This window comes from Montipora foliosa, chromosome 2 (assembly GCF_036669935.1).
Source record: "Montipora foliosa isolate CH-2021 chromosome 2, ASM3666993v2, whole genome shotgun sequence".
NCBI lineage: Eukaryota > Metazoa > Cnidaria > Anthozoa > Scleractinia > Acroporidae > Montipora > Montipora foliosa.
Window position 1 is genome coordinate 64,161,040 of NC_090870.1, and position 18,168 is coordinate 64,179,207.

At 38.0% G+C, this 18,168-nt stretch overlaps 1 protein-coding gene across 1 annotated transcript; it reads right to left on the reverse strand.

The window, feature by feature from the left end:
• Window positions 1–1,739: 1,739 nt before the first annotated feature.
• On the reverse strand, window positions 1,740–12,302 carry LOC137985593 (syntaxin-6-like). Its single transcript, XM_068833225.1, has 6 exons — window positions 12,112–12,302; window positions 11,166–11,493; window positions 10,215–10,325; window positions 6,960–7,066; window positions 5,442–5,536; window positions 1,740–2,994 (listed from the first exon to the last, which is right to left on the reverse strand). Exons 1-6 carry the CDS (start codon window positions 12,144–12,146, stop codon window positions 2,918–2,920), a joined length of 753 nt encoding a protein of 250 aa, XP_068689326.1. The 5' UTR covers window positions 12,147–12,302; the 3' UTR covers window positions 1,740–2,917.
• Between the last annotated feature and the right edge of the window lie 5,866 nt (window positions 12,303–18,168).

The window sequence follows — 18,168 nt, forward strand, 5'->3', positions numbered from 1 at the left end:
ACAGTTTCTGCTACGAGGTATACGCTAACAAGTGGATAGCTAACGCCATAATCCCACTCCCCAAGAAAGGCGACTTGTCTCTCATGACAAACTACATGCATTCATGTCCATCGCAGCCAAAGTCTATAACAAGATCCTACTCAATAGAATCCGCACTCGCACTCAGGCTGGCTTCCGAAAAGGGCGCAGCTGCGCACAGCAGACGCACATCCTCAGGAGGATTTAGGGTTAGGGTTAGAGTTAGACAGACAGCTTATCCCTCTTTCTTATCAATTTCCGATTTCGTGGCGTAATCCATAGTAGTTTATCTTTTGCCCTAGGAATTTTTTTTCAGGAGAGCGTGACTGTTTTTTTATAACATGTGCAAAGTTGTTGACAAATGTCAAGTGAATTGGAAAGTACGATTTTTTCGCGGGATTTTTTTGTAAGTCGTTTTTCGCTCATTTTTTTCGCTGGTTCTTCAGGTTTTGTCAAGATATGAAAGATATATACAAATATTAAAATACTGTTGAGATTTCTTGGAGTTCTTTATTTATCGTCGCAACACTTTTTATGGGGCATATGGTTTTGTATCCATCTCCTTAATTATAGCTTCCTTGAATTCTAGCCGGATTTCGTTCACTGTCTTTTTGTTTTTGTTGGCTTCTATCTCCTTAAAAACTGCAGAAAGGTTCTTCACAAAAACATTAGTAGGCCATTCAGGGTAGTAAGAAACATAGTGGCAGCATCACTATTTGGCATTCTTGCAAGAGTACCAATGAACGAAATTATTTATGAAATGAATCATATACTGAACTGCGGATATGAAATCAAGTAAAGCTATGATCCTCGCAGTTATGGACGCAATTTTAGCAATTTCGCAGAAGCGAAAATTCAAGACTTCAACGGGGTTTGAACCCAGTTGTCAGTTGTCGGTTGTTCAAAAGGTGGATAACGCTATCCAGCGGATGAACAATAGCAAAACCAACTGAGTTATCCAGCGGGATAGCGCTATCCACCTTCAAAACAACCTGGGACAGCAATACAAGACAAGAGAATGCATGATAAAAGGAAACTGGTTTATCACTGTCGTTGTCCTGGGGTGATATAGAAATAAAACCCAAGAAAACCGACCTGACTGACAAATAAATAAGCTGCATTCTCATACTGCAAAACAATAGCCCTTATGCGTGATGACGTCTGACATCTTGAAAAGGATACTCACGGTCGAACAGTATTTCACATCCAGATGATGAAAATAATTTTTTGCAAACGAGGCTTGATGGTGAACTTTTAGCAGATGCCGTCATCATGCATAAGGCCTATTTACCACAACTGTGTTCATCCAGTTCTCTGAAGCGATTGGAAGTTTTGGATGGGAGAAATGGAAGAATATTGACTGCTAAAATTAAGTGCATTCTATGGGCCGATTTACACGGTACGACTTTGTCGCATGCGACAACGGCTTACGACAGGCCCACGACATGTTTTACGATTGTTGTGTGCGTCAGAAAAAATGTCGCAGCATTTTAAAACATGTTTTAAAACGCTGCGACAATCGTAAGTCATGTCGTAGGCCTTTCGTGAGCTTGTCGCATGCGACAAAATCGTATCGTGTAAATCGGCCCTAATGGCATTGTATATTTAAAACAAGTCATTTGAAGCAAAACGTTTTTTTTAATAATAAGCTATTTACATGACAGTTCATTTTACTTCCAAGACTAGATATTGGTAAGATTTTTTATTTTCTTTTAAAAAAGACAGGATAATTGTCTTACAAATAAGGGAATCTTTGCTGACGTAATTGTTTTCATTTGCGTCATTAACATACAAATTTGCACACAGAAGGCATCATGCTTCTTACAAATTGACTTCGAAAGGTAAAAGAACTTGTTTAAATTAGTTAAATCTTCAATTTTAAGCCTTTTAGACAACAACAACAACCTTTATTCACACTATTCAGGAATAATAAAAAAGGAAGAAGAAGAAGAAGAAGAAGAAGAAGAAGAAGAAAAGAAACTACAGAAAACAAAATAATAGAAGATGTATGATTATGTGTACAATTTTTGAATCGGTGTGCAACAGCCAAAGTAGCAAAGCTTTGATAACAAGCCAGTTATAAATTCTTGGGTGACAAAAGCAATAATGATCCTTAACATTCTTTGTAAAAGCACCATTGCTAAGAGAATATCTGGTATTTTCAAATTTTCAGAGCTCAATATGCAATGCACTTTCAATATTCAGTACTTTATTCTTGGCTGACTGATTAGAAAACGATAGCATTCTGCTAATGAGGCAAAAAATGTAAACAAAGTTTCCCCTGTAGAAGCCACTTTAGCATTCTGGTCTTGGTAGTGAAATTTGGCCATTCAAATCTTACGAAAACAATACATTTGAAATTTTTGGGAAAAAGTTTCACCATAGCAACAACAACAACAACAATTCTTTATTAATTATTAGTTACAGACTTTTACCCGCAATTAGCGAGAGCTATTCGAGGTGGGCAAAGAAGGAAAAAAGAAAATTTAAGAGTCCCATAAATTATATCCAAGGAACAAACCTAGAAGCAATCTAGTTTGTTGTGTGGTTTATATCCAGAGTGAGCCCGGGAGGTGGACTGTACTCAATACTGGGAGTAACAAAGCAGCAGTTTCATTTATCAGTTTACGGTACACATTTTTTCACCAAGTTTGAACCCATTTCACTTTTGAGCAAAATACCAATCTCCTTACAACCAAAGAATGACATCATGCCATGGAATTATTGTCTAATTGATAATATTTTAAAAATAAATACAGTACACATTTAATATTCAATACTAATAGGAACATAATGTGCAGTCTTCTGTAAAAAGAATTTTCAACTTTGTCCAAATAATACTGTTCATTCATCCACAATTTACATAATATTATTAATTACATAAATTCTGTAACTTTGATTATAATGCTACAAATAAAATAATAATGATAATCATTATGACAATCAATGCCACAAGTACACAGGTTTGCCTTTTATCTGCAATGGAATAAAGGAATAAAGAATTAAAATGACTGCAAAAATATGGAGGGTGTAAACTGCAGGTTGCAGGTGGTCAACACTAATGGCCATCCGTCAAACTGACATCGGATATTTCCTTACAATTACACAACGCAATATCCCATCTTAATATGGGAAGCTTATCGCTGTAAAAAGAATGAAAACAGGCAGAATTAGAGCTTTAGTTCAACAAGAAATAGCATTTCTAAGCAAAGCTGCGCTGATCTACAGTATTTAGGTCTAAAAACCACTTTGAAGACGGTTAGCTTTTACTTGTTTTGCTGGGTACTACTATGTCAATACTCTAAAAAATTCGATTTTTCCAGGAGCTTGTCTTGTTAGTCTAGTGGATATTGGAATAATCAAGGAGAACCCATCGATCTGTGCTCAACTCTTTGGCTCGCCTAATCTGAATGTTCTCTGCACATTGAAATGTTTGTTTCTTTGAAGTAGATTTGAAGTCTTGAAGTAGATTGTACGTCATGTAAGTTGAATAAAAAGGGAAATGTCAGTTTGAGGGATGGCACTGAGTGTTGACCTTTGCACGTTAGGGTTGTAGGTCATTGTTTAACCAGCAGCCCGTACAAAACACAGGTCACAAGTAACAGGTCATTGTTTTACCAAATACAGAAAGAATCCTAAACATTCATTAAAGCTAACATTTGCCTAAACAAAAGTTTATAGGCCTAATGTTATCATTGCTATTAAAATGGTTAGAGTTGTTTCTGCATCCCATAACCTGCAAACTGCAATTTACTGCCTCCAACAAAAAGATGCAACCTGCTGCATTTCTTTATCAAGGGAACCTTCACTCCAACTAACAATTAATTTGAAACCGAACAAAATAATGTTTGCAATCAAATTTGCACTACAGTTTTCTTTAAAGTGCCCCTAACCCCAAAATATTTTTTTCGCTAAAATGAATCTTTGCACCTGTTCGAGACGCATTGCGGCCTTTTTTTCCTTTTTCTAACAAATCCTGCCATTTTATAGGCTTCGAAAGTTGCGAAAATCAAAGCATCTTGTGTTCGCGACCGAGTCTGAAGGGGAGTGCGTCTATTCCTGATGTGACGTCACAATCTAATTTGCATGCATTTTTACAAAGAGTTAATGCCATGTAAATAAGTTTGTGACGTCACATCAGGAATAGGCCCACTCCCCTTCTGACTCGGTCGTGAACACAAGATGCTTGGATGTTCGCAACTTTCGAAGCCTATAAAATGGCAGGATTTGTTTGAAAAATGAAAAAATGGCCGCAATGCGTTTCGAACAGGTGCAAAGGTTAATTTTAGCAAAAAAAATATTTTGGGGTTAGGGGCACTTTAGAGAAGTGTCTGTATAAATGAAATGAATTTTAGAATCACTTATTTTCACTTTCAAATTTCCAGGGTGCTGCCATGTTGCATAATATTGTGACCTGTTACCATTGCCCTTAAAGTTATTGTTTTAAAACAATAAAGCGACCATGACACTTCACAATTAAACAAGATGGCGGTGCTCAGGAAATTTGAAAACCAAAACAAGAACACTTTAAGTTAGTGTTTTTGAAATTCATCTCTTTCAGATGGATGGTGCATAACAAAATTGTAATCGTATGGGCCCGATAGCAATTAAGGATTAATTTCATGTGTATAATTTTTCAAAGTTTGCACAAAATTGCCCAAGTCATGAAATGACGAGGCAATTTAGAAAACATTGAATATACAAGTGAAATAACTATAATCCTTAAAAGTTAACCCGTTCAGCCCTAAAGCAGCCTAAACCAGCCTACTTAGTATTTTACTCTGTCCAACGCCAGATGATTTAACTCGTCATTGCAGGGGGACCACCAGCAGTCACACTTATTATTATTATTATAATTATTATTTCACAAGGGCTTGGAGCAAAGAATCTCTTGTAACCTTACTTGCTATGATTATTTAACAATTATTTGCCGAAGGCGAAGTGATTATCGGTGAATATTCACCGATAATCACTGAGCCTGAGGTGAATAATTGTTTTAGTATAAATACACAGGTGATTATTTCAAAAAAGAGAAAAAAAAAAACATTTCAACGCGAAATCATCTTCACTTACAGTGGCAAAACGACTACTGGCAGCCATTTTGTCCGTCGAGGTGATTATCGGCTGATAATCCGAGATAGCGAGCCAATGAGAGCGCGCAATTTTGTATAATCACCTGAGTGTGTGTTTATACTAAAAGTAAATGTTCACCAATCAGGATCAAGTAATCATGCCCTTATCATTAAAAACTAAATAAATGATCCTCCATCTTAGCCAATCGGCAGTCAGTAATTTTGTCCATTATGCCAGAAAAATATTTATCAAAATTGCTACACTGATATGCTTATTCCATAAAATGTTCTACTGTACAACGACAATGGAAGACAGACCAGACATAAACATAAAATGAAAATATGACCCACCATCAGACAATCTGAGGACCTTCTCTACTTTGAGAACAGTTTGTTGCAACTTGGAGTCTGTCATTTCTAATTCATGTCCAAAATCATCTAAGATTCTGATAAGATACAAAATTAAATATCTCCTCATTCCATCAAATTAATAAAACATGGCTTGATAACCAGGGGTTTCAATAGCTTTTGCAGTAGATGACTGGGGTAATCAATGTAAATGGCGGTCACTCTTACCTTTTACGAGGGTTTGAGTGAAAATCAAGGCAGAGTAGCCGGTGGTCAGAGGTAAATTTCTGACAAACAGATGGTGGTATACTGCCAGTGACCGGCTTCTAATGAAACCTCTGGATAACATATACATATTGTAGATAACTTCTTACACATTGATAAGTTAATGTTATCAATGCAAGAAGGAAATAGAACACTTTAAAACTACTTTCAGCAATCTTATGTACTTTTTCACTGAGTGGGAGGGCTGGATGAGAAAATATTTTCCCTGAGGTCATGACATACGGACCATGCTGCACTTGGTCCGCCCTCCATGACCGAGGGCCAAATATTTTCCTGTCCAGCCCGACCTAAACTCAGTCACAGTACGTATTTTATCATATGGGCTCTTTACAGTATTCTGCCTGCTCACGAGCATCAGAAGATGAAGTTTGCCTTGGACAAAAAAGTTACAAATTTGCACAGAAAGATTATCTAATGTGTTGTTGGTATTTGCTTTTCTGGCTGTGAATAACTTGGATGTTTAGAAGCCACAAAATCCTTCAAAATCACACCACACAGGGAAGTTCCTAATGGGGCTGTATGTACGGCTTTTCCCCACCCTCCTCGTGTCTCCCCAATAGTTTTACAATGGAAGTGTGTGTGGGGCCATACGGGCCATGTATTAGCCTTCTCACATCCTACAGATAGCTTGGCCAATTATTGGCCAAAAAAACTACCCTCAATATAACATCAGAAATCAGAATATTTAAGCACAACAGGTTTCTACAGTTATCAATGAGCCTGCTAAAATGTTAATGCTGAAGTTTAATGTCCTACTTCCATAAAGAAAATCTCCTCCCTTTTTCCTTTATATTCCAAAGTTTGTTTTCCTATCACTTTCCTAGCACAATTTTGTGTCTGTTCTTAACAGAACATTGTTTCGTTAAGTTAAAAGACTTTTATTGAATGGTCTGCCATTACAGCACACACCTGTACTTATAATCTTGAGAGAGATAGGCCAAGAAAAAAATTACAGGTCAGTTTTAAACATGAGACCTGTACTCAAAGGAAAAAACTTTGTATCAAAATTGAAGCTCAAATTTTTACCAATCAAATGTTCAGCAAACAAACCTTTAAAACTTGAAGAAGAAGACAATGAATTTTTGATCATAGTGAAACTTTTCCAATTTCAAAGTTTCTTAATACAAGTTTCAATTTATTTTTCACTGGCTTGCATTCGATACTGTGAACAGAATATACAGCCAAGAAACTGGTTTTAAAAAAAATTAAACCATGTATTGAAAACTTCACACTTACAAATTTTGCTCTTCAATTTCGTCTCCTATCTTCTTCCCCATGGTTTTTAGCACTCCAACACTGTGTCCCACCATATCTAACTGTTCATCTTGTGCTCGAATCATCAGCTTTCAAAAAACAAAATATGGTTTGTGATTAGTCAGAACCAAGGCTGTTGCCTAACAGGAGCCCGGTAGCCTGGGGCTCCCAAAGAATAGCTCTGGGCTCCTTAATTTTTCACAGCAACACCTTTCACTTCATATGTTGGGCTCCTAAGTTCTCAGCGTTTAGTTCTGAGGGCCCTTTTAAAATTTTCTTAGGCAGCAGCCTTGGGAACCCACTTCAAATGCCATCGTTAATAATTTAAGGGTCAAACCACAACTTCAACATTAATTTTGAACTCCCCCACCAGTCAAATGTGACCACCTAAGCAATCCCTGGGGGTGGGGGTGCAGGGATGGCGCAGTGGTGAGAACACTCGCCTCCCACCAATGTAGCCCGGGTTCAATTCCCGGACTCGGCGTCATATGTGGGTTGAGTTTGTTGGTTCTCTACTCTGCACCGAGAGGTTTTCTCCGGGCACTCCGGTTTCCCCTCTCCACAAAAACCAACATTTGACTTGATTTACTTTCATTGTTCATTTCAGTTTACAGTGTCCCCAGTTAGCGCTCCAGCGCTAGAACGACTAGACGTTTAAATAAAGTTCCTTTCCTTTCCTTTAAATTTTCTGACCTGGGTTGTTCAAATTCCACTTCCCTAAGTCAACTGGTGATTCAAATGCTTCATTTTATGACCATTTCTGATCAATATACAGTTAAAAAGAATGAGGCAGCAAGGCATGTGAGCCAGACAAACTGGCAAGTGTAGCCACCCTCGCAAGGTGATGCAACAGCTGAAAAAATTGCAGAAATAAAAATTGTGGGAAATTGAATGAGTTGACTATTTTTTGACAAAGTCAAGAACTATGACTTGTCACTTGTGTAGCCATGTTGCAACATTTTGCCTTGCATTCGTGACAATTTGTGATGCGTCAAGGGGTTATTGAGCCAATCAGATGCAAGAACGTCATCAATGTTTGGGTTTTCACAACATGGCGGATGCCAAGTTGTCACCAAGTGTAGCCACCACTGCTAGTTGGCAACGCCACAATTTAAAAAAAAATTGCATCACCATTGCAAGCAAAAAATCGCTTGTGTAGCTGCAGTTTTAGGAGGCAAAGGGTTAATAAATTAAGCATGAAAAAGTTTACAGAAAGGGCAAGCTGAGGTTAGTGTTAGCTGTTATATGGAAACTATTTGTTATGCTTCTCTGCCTCATATACTGTATTGCCCAGACAAAACATGCATCAGATGATCAAAATTATTATTTTGTCTCCAACACAGCCACCATACAAGTTCAATATTATTATTATAATTCTATACCACTTTTTAACCAAGAGTGAGGTCATTACAGGGAAATCTCAGACCTCGGCCTTGATATATTGGCCGAGCGATAGCAGGGTCAATACATCAAGGCCGAGGTCTGAGATTTCCCTGTAATGACCGAACGGATGAGGTTAATAAGTTATTTATGTTATGGCGCTTTTTTTTTTTTGTTCCGTTTTGGCCTGTTCTTTGTCCTTTGGATAATAAAACTTGCTCTCGCTGTGGCTGTCTTCGTCACTCGTACTAAAGAAGTATCTGTATGCTAGTTTTTCTTTCAGTTATTGAAAATATAGTTATACTTTATTTCATATTTTTTGTTGTTTTTGCCCACATGCTCGTAGCTTTTAGTCTCAACTCAAAAGAGCTTCATAATGCCCCGTCATTACAAGAAAATCTTGCCCGCTCAGCAGGCAATCAGAGCATGCATACTATTGTAGCCATATAATAAATCCAAGGTACTATGTAAGATGAGTCATCTGAGTTTACCAAATGCAGTCAAAGAGTTGGCAAGACCAGATTTTTATATCAACTTGACAGCTTGTAAATCGCCAACCCATTGGCCCCCTACAGATGGGTTTATAAACCAATTGACACATGAACCACCCTGGACTGCCCCCATTGACGAGTAAAATCGTCTGGTGTTAGACAGAGTAAAATCTGTTAAGCTCCACTCCTAGCTGGAGTCAATGTTGTGTCTAGCCCTTTTACCCCTGAAACCACCCCTATTGATGAGAAAAATCATCTGGTGGTAGACAGAGTCAATTGTTACCCTCTACACAAGGGTACACAAGCTGCAACCTTTGGACATCATCTTTTTACTCTAAAATCCTGGCCAAAACATTGGTGATACTTTTTTCTGCTACCAAAAAACAGGAGTAAAAAGGGGTGTGTTGCCAAACATTTTGGCTAGGACTGTATGTCTTCTCCCTTGAGGTTGTACAAAAAAATCTTTCAAGGAAACTGAAGTTCAGGCAAACATCAAATCAAACTACCGTAAACGTCCATGTATAAACCGCATCCGTAGATAAGCCGCACCCCGAATTTAGAAGCGCAGATTTTGGAAAAAAATGTAATACAATAAAGTTTGAAGTTCCAGTAACTTTCTATTGCTATAAACCAACTAGGTCAAACAATCAAGGTTTTACCATAAAGTTGAAATTCCTTCCATTGAAACAAAACAAACGAGTGCTTAGTAGCCAAGCTTTAAATGTGGGAAGGAGTCTGGGCCAGGGCCTGGGTATCATGACCACGTCTATAAAGATGTTTTGAAGCCTGCAATAGGCGAACAAATTCATGCAGAACAGGAGCTTGATAATGCAGTCGACAACTTTGCTGAGAAGGTGGTCAAGGACAACGAAACAGAAGGCCATTTGCCTCGCGAGTACTCGTGAATTTTGTGGTATTTTATCGCATGTGGCGGAAAGATATGCGTGGGAGTGACTGGGCGAAGACGTCACTGCAAACAGCTGTGCGGAGGAATGGAGATTCCTTGTAGGTTGGTGTTTACTTGTTCCAGTAAAGTGAAAATTGATCGCTTGAAAGAACTCCTGGAGAGCAAGATTCGCCAATAAACACTCAAAGACACAAATGGCTCCTTTAGGAGCCGCCACTCATTAAAAAGTAAATGAACAACAGCAACATGCTCTCAGTTTCTTTTATGTTTCTTTACTGAGATCTTAAGAAGTTGTATGAATATTAATTAGGTTTTTTAAAACTCCAAACACAGATGTATACATGGATAAGCCGCACCCTTGATTTATGGCTTCAATTTTGTGAAAAAAAGTGCAGCTTATACATGGACGTTTACAGTACTTGAGCAGAATTTTATTGTTAGTGAAATTATTAAGCTCACCTCCTGTTGTTGTTGCTGATCCACAATAAACCCTTGATTTGACTTTTCTATCTCGTTATCCAGTCTTGAGTATCTGTCTTTTGGTTTATCATTTCTTTTTCCTAAAAGGGCCTTAAACCAATGACATTTTATTGATGAAAAGTATACAGACAATCCTGAGCAAATTGGTTTTACTTTTGCATCATATACCACAGAATTGTTTATTGCTCACTGAGGAGTTTATCCATTACTAAATATATGTAAATATATAAAATAATAATAATTCCACATTGGTGAAATATCATGCCATTTCGCAACTAGGATATAAAGGTGAAAAAAATTCCTATGCCTACACTGTATATAAGCACCTGAGCAATTCAACAAATTACAAATGCACAGTTGAATGTTTCAAAGCTGTAGATTCAGCTAAAACTAGGTTCTACATCATTGATTGAAACCAGCATTAATGCAAAGTTACAACACAACACACAAAAACATAGGCAGGGAATCCTCTAAGAAGCCATGGGGCTTCAGGGACAAGGATACCCCTGAGTTATCAAATTAGCAAGGCTTATACACAGTAACTTTACTTCTCTAGTAAGTAAGTAAGTATACATGTAAGTAGGTAAGTTAAGTCTTTATTTAAGAAGAGTAGCACAAAATACATGTAGCATATATTAAATACTAATAAACTAGTGGTCCTCATTACAAGATTAAATAAAAATAATTAATAATTACAGCTTGCAATAAAATTTAGCATATCTAGTCTGCCGTGAATGAGTCTCACTGGTAAGTACTAATAAGCTTGTAGGATATAAACTGAAGAGCTCAACAGGCTAAGCTAAAGAATTTGAGAAGAATTCTTGAATAGCAATTTTATAGTAAATTGTTGAGGTAAATAATTATTGTGTTTAACATCTAAGAGTTGTAATCAACATTACTTTTTAAAAAATATAAGATAATATATCTTACATCTCTTGATGAGTTTTCCACTTTAGCTTTAGCAGATGGACTGTTCATGTGTTCCTTGATGTTATTTACACTGTCTCTTGTCTGTTTTATGAATTGCTTTCTGTGATGAACCTCAGTGATATCAATGTTAAATTTCCTTGGATTTGCTTCAACTATCCCTACAGTTTCATCAAGATCTTCTAAATCCCATTCAATACTTCTAAGGTTGTTGCGTAGTTCATTTGTTGTCCAGTTATATTCATCTTTTCCAACCGTACGAGGATTGTCCAACAGATCTTGCCACCTTCTATACAGACTTTGCACATTGTTAACCGCTTTTTGCACTTCCCTGAAGAATCAATGATCAAATAGGTTTGCCTCAAGTTAACTAAATTATTGTAAAAGAAACGAATATTCTTTACCTGTAACTATCTTTTTAATTATTGTGTATCTCGATATTAGTAGCAATAGTAGCAATATTAATTAAGCTTTGAACACTTACGAGCGGATATACACATAAAAACTCAACAACATAGAAACCAGAAACTTCATTTACATATTCCAACAACAATTGGGTAAATAAAGTGTGAATGCATTATTACATGTCGTTTTTAACAAAATTTAACCCAATAATGAGCAAAATTTAGAGTTAAATATTGGGTAATCATCTCCAAAATAGTGATCTATTGTAAAACAAGTTTCAGTGAGGCGCCAGACGCTACAATTTTGCAAGTTCATACCTCGATCGGCAACAAAATGTCATGCTTATTAACTTAATATTTTACAAGTGATTTTAAATCTTAAACAGAATGAAATCTTCATGGCCTCGTGGTATACTCAGTCTAAAGTTCAAACAGTTATATTTCAAGCCATGAACACAGTTCCTTTTTTTTCCATATACAGTAATGCTAAAAGCATGACAAAACATGCATCAGGAAAGCCAAAGAGGGTGAATTTTCATACTTACCCTTTCACAACGAAAAACGGGTCTTCCAACGACATTTTGGCCTTAAAGGAATCTTGGATAAGCAGAACAGTCTTGACGTTATTTGAAAATACAACGCCGTCGTTAAACAAGACTGGCACTACGTAGAAATACTCTCAAATATAAGCCAAATACAAGCTGTGTCGCTCCAGTTGAAACCCGCCATTATCACGTGACAAGTATTCCAATCACTTCCGCTATCTTTTGAGTTCCGCTTGCTCTTGTATGCCAAGCCAAATGTATCAATATTCAATAGCTCTATTTTTGTGATTCAATTTACATGTATTATTTATTTTTTCAATTCAGTCCTTATTTATTCATTTCAATCTATACATTAATTTAGTTCGGATTTATTCAATTTAATTTTTATATTTATTCAATTCAATTTCTACAACTGATTCCAGCTGGCTGTAAGCTGCGCTCCGTATGGCGGCTGCCAGAGGGACCATTGCATGCTTCCGGTTCGACCTTGTTGAGCTGCGTCGTTGCTGTACTTTGCGACGGCGATTAGCCGCGACAATTATTATTATTATTATTATTATTATTATTATTATTATTATTATTATTATTATTATTATTATTATTTATTTATTTATTTTTTTAATTTTTATTTTGTCTTTATTCAATTTAGTTTCCATATCTATTCAATTCAATCTGTCTTTATTCAATTCAATTTCTGTGTTCATTCAATTTAATCCTTGTGTATTCAAGATGGTCATTTTTAATTGCCTTTTAATTTAATTTTTGTGTCGAGTCAATCTAGTTCGCATCCATTCAATTCCTTGTCTACATTCGGCCAATTCATTCCGTACATCCATTCAGTTTAATCCCCATTCGTTCAATTCTTACAGCCATTCAATGTTCGCACATATTCTTTCAATGTTGGGGTCTGGGTCGAGAGGTAAAATCTGCTAGGACGATGGTGGGAGAAAACGACCTTATTATAGAGATGGCGGCAACAGAAGAGTACATTGATGAGGAAGGAAATTCCGAGATAAAGAATTTTCTTGACCACGTGATACGAAGGACTGAGGAAATTCTAAGTCTGAGTTCATTTGGTAGCAACGACCGCCATGCAGCAGTCTCAGATCATCCAACTGTTTTACGTCAGTTTCGTCGGATGTCGGTAACAATAGTCGCCAACTGATCTGTACTCTTATCGTTCTTTCCAAAAGATCTACATGGGTTAAAACCTCGGAAACATGGCGGTCGTTGCTACCAAATGAACTCTGACTTAGAATTTCCTCGGTCCTTCTTATCACGTGCTCAAGAAAATTCTTTATCTCGGAATCTCCTTCCTCGTTAATGTACTCTTCTGTTGCCGCCATCTTTATCATGAGGTCGTTCTGTCCCAGCATCGTCCTAGCAGATTTTACCGCTCGACTCAGATTCAATGTTCAATGTTTTAATTGATCAGCACCTCTCGTGGAAGTACTGTACTCGTCCGCAAATGATCCTAGGACTGCAAATGAGCCCAAACTGTACCGCAAATGATACCAGGGGCCCGTTTCTAAAAAGTCCCGAAACTTTACGGGCCGTTTTCGGGTGTCGCAATTCCCTTTGTATCTCAAAAAAGGAGAGGATTTAATTCGTCAAACTTCACATTTATTTTTCTTTTTGTTGCCTTAAATACATGTTAAAAGATCGGCTTTCCAAAAAAGGCGATTGGCAATTTCACAAATGGCTTTTCGGGCCCGAAAAGTTTTCGGGACTTTCGAGAAACGGGACCCAGGACCGCTAATGATCCTGGAACGCAAATGATCCCCATTTTGGATCGGAAATAATCCCGAAAAATAGCAAAGAATGGCATGGAGTGTGCAGTGGTCTGGATAGAGAATTGGCGTGAAGAGCGCTTATTTTTATTAAAATCACTTTAAATCATGGCTCACAACAGGTTTCTGCCTCATAGTTTCCCAGAAAGACTGAATTCTGTTTCTTACCCACGCTGTTATAAATTGCCACACTTAATTATCGGATACAACCACCAAAAACTAACTTGGACGCAATTCCAAACTGATTGTGACAGAGACCCATTTCTTGAGAAGTCTCGGTCGAAAAGCCATTTGTGAACCTGTCATCTGTTTGTTTTAAAACTGAGCTGGTCTTTTAGCATGTTTTTCGAGATAACTAACAGCGAAGTGATTGTGAAACTGAAGATTTAAACCCTCTCCCTTCTTGAAATAAAGAGGGAATTGCGACACGTGAAAAGTTTCGGGACTTTCGAGAAACGGGCCTCTGATCTCTTTGACGACGCGAAACTGATTGAGGACGCTACTACGGTGATCAGCTAACAATAATCGTTACATTAATAACTAGAACGTAATGTTTTTAGTCAAATAAGCTCTGGTTCAACATGCAATACTGCTTTTTGTTTTTTTCCCATATCCTCGACTAAAAGTCGTCCTTTAAACAATTATTGCAGAAAACGCTATCATTTGAGTAGACCTGCAATGCTCCACCGCTCTTAAATACACCTTTACTGCGTGTAGCACTTGAATTTTGGCCCCTGGTCACAATCAGGATCATAAGTGGAGTTCATTATCTTGCTCATACCACGCCCTTACTTTACAATATCAATATCTTTGTTATTTTTAACATTAATGCTTTCCTTGTACCTTGTTTTATGTATTCTTATTATATACTCAACAAAATATCGCGTTTCTGATTGGTCAATGACGAATGTATAATAGGATATAGAGCTCGAATGCAATACGGAAGTTGCTATGGAAACAAAGCGATGGAGTGATTTGATTGAGTACATAACAAATAAAAAATAGTATGAACTTGCCCGTGCATTTCGAGTGCACGAGTAATGATTTGAAAGTTCTCAAATTGCACTCGCCCACGGCTCGTGCAATTTTGAGAACCTCCAAAACACCATTCGTACCCATAACTCACGAAATGCACTGGCGTTCATACGATTTTATATACTTATCATTATAACCTTCTTCCTATTACAGTACTTTTAATAATCTTTTCTCTACTCATCATCAAGTTCATACGTACGATACAAGATGAAAGCCAATAACTATTGTCCTCATTACTGCAGAATGTTTTAACATTCGCGATATCAAAAGAAATGTTGAATGGCTGTTGAATCAAAGTTCAAACGGATTTAAGCTTATTTAACATCGATTCAACTTCGATTCCACATGTTTCAATACGGTTGAAAGGGGGTGACTCAAACTCCAAAAGTTTAGAAAGTAAGAAATGCGAGAGAAAAAATCGAGAAAATCCGAGCGAAATAGACGAAATTTGATGAAGATGCGACGTTGGGTAAGACCTTATGGTCAGACAGACGCAGGCTCATCACAAAAACATTTCTTCTTACCTTTTCGCGTTCTTCTAAACGACGGAATTGATTCAAACTTTCCACAAAAAAATTTTTTTTTTTTGCTTTTTTCAGAGAGAGTTATTTCGCTTTCTGGCAAAAAAATTTTTAGCTTGGCAACGCTTAGCTCAAACACTTGCCATATAACGTCAAACTAAGGGCGTTTTCCATTTGACGGAACTGACCGGCCACACTGGGCATTTGGAAGGACTACCTCTATAACGCCTTAGAAATACAATAGTCGGAGCTGAAAATTCACTAATGTTCAATAACCAGTGTACAAATAACTCTCTGTACAATATCGTGGAATATTTGTACTCGTTTCGATTTCGTGCGTTTTTTGTCACATAATAGGGACTATTTACCTCGACTACGTCTCGGTAATTATTCAAATATTCACTTCGCCTTCAGCGAATATTGGAGTGAATAATTGTTAAATATATGCAGTTGGGGCCTTCGGGTGATTGTTTTTCGAGAAGAAAGCGAGCAAGAAAGGACTGAGAAGATTGCAGAACGAAGGTCTGAACTGTCTGAAGTCTGAAAGAGACTCGAAAGAAACACAGATTTTTGCTGCAGCACTAAGAGTCCGACATCAGCAGCTACCGTGGCGTACACTGATCATCGAGGACAAAATCCCTTTACGGGAAGTGGCGGCCAGAATGAAACTGCAGAGAAGAAACGAAGAAAGACGCTCCTAGGAAACGCAGTCTTGCGTTACGTCACAAAAACCCGTCTGCTAGTAATGACTGTAGATAATAGACTAACCTGGGTACCACATGGACTTAAAAAATCGTTGCGAGACAAGTTGCACGAAAAGTAGAACTTAATTCTACTTTCGGCAACGGCTCTTGCAACTTGTCTCGCAACGATTTTGACCTTTCAGGGGCACCCAACGACCAATTTGTTGTAAAATGTATTATTATACCCCAGTTAATGAAAATAAATGTTATTAAGGCATTTTCAGGTGTTTTTCAGTGTTGCTGGAAAAACATTATCTGTTCCTTTTTCCCAGCAAGACACACAAGAAATTTCCCAGCCAGCTAGATAAGATTGGTTGGTTTCCCAGCCAGCTGATCAAATTTATTTCCCAGCCAGGAATTCCGCGCGCTTTCAAATCCCTCTATCCAAAACGACCGAACAAAAGCGACAAAACCGGGACAAAACAGGTTTTTTCCGCAAGCGCAATCACTCAATCACTCTGACCAGCCGTCTTATGTTTGTGACTAGGGAACAGGTTCTTTTTTTTTTTTTTTTTTTTTTTTTAGTCGTCCTCAGTTTTCAGAGTTTCTACAGCCAGTTCGGATTGAAATGCTAGGAAAAGTCAGTAATTGCCAGGCAAAACCTCTATCAATAACAAAATTTCCCAGCCAGCTCATCGAAACACCTGTATTTTTGCCAGTCAGCAAGATTCCTCTGGGGAACAGATAATGTGAGAAACAGATTCGTTGGGTGCCCCTGACCTTTGCCGGGTGTGTTACGCTGTGGGATGTTTCGTGCAACTTGTCCCGCCACAATACATACATACATACATACATACTTAATTGACCTCTCCCCATAGGGGCTTTTCAGGGCCAATGAATCAACGAAACAACAGAACACAACAACTACAACTGTGAAGAATCCCAACTGGCCGGAGGCAAACCAGTTGGCTATTTACAAGTGCAGCCGAGAAGTTGAACCAGGGACTACCAGGATCAAATTCAACGAGTGGTCAGAGCGGGTCTTGAACCCGGGATCTCCGGATCTCAAGGCAGGCGCCCTAACCACTGGGCCACACTGCCTCCAAAACATTGCGAGACAAGTTGCACGAAACATTTCAGCAGCGCCTTTGTTTGAGTATATTAGGTTAAATAAAGCCCAAAGATAGATTGGGGTTTGGCTTAATTAATTTGTCCACGAACTGCCAGGCAGGGACTGGCATGAGAACCAGACGTTCTGGGCACGTTTTAAAATCAGTTTTGTTTGGCTTACATTAGAAAATTGAGACTAAGCTTTAGAGCTAGGCTGGGTTTAGTCTTAGCTTCTATCAGGAGCTCATCCTGCGATCATATCTTACTATTTGCTATGCCTCACTGCCCCCAAATAGCCATCCTTTTTTTCCTGCTGGCAGAGGTCTCTCACGCCGTGAGAGACCTCTGCTAGCAGGGAACCATCCTTTTTAATTGAAGTCGAAAAAATGAGATAAAAAAGATAATTTGTCCCTTGTTTACCATTGCTAAAAGTGAAGGCTTACGCATTATGGATAAATTAACCATCCATGTCATTGGATAGCACCTATTTTTATAACAGATGCGTGAGAAGAGCGTTGAAGTTTGACTTCGAGCGTTTGTATCCAGAGCGCGAGTTTTCACAGGTAAGAAGATGACTATATAGCACTGCGAAAACTCGTACTCCGGTTACAAAACATTAGAGTGTTTGAAAACAAGCATTGGCTTTGTTTGTAATTGCAGTGCGTTTTTTGCTTTTTATTACGAAGGTTAAATGACACGAGACAAAAGTTTACAGTCAATCATGATCAGCGCTCGGAGGTAAAAAACTGGGGCGAAATGACACACGTCTTGACTAGAGTACGTCTGGTTAGCGAGATAATCTTTTTGAGGCTCAAAAATGTAGGAACAGACTGAAGGAAGCCTAGAGCAAAAGGCTCTGGTCCTCGGCGTTTCGCTTGCGTTCCCTTTGAACCTAGAAATAATTTGGCCTGCGGACGG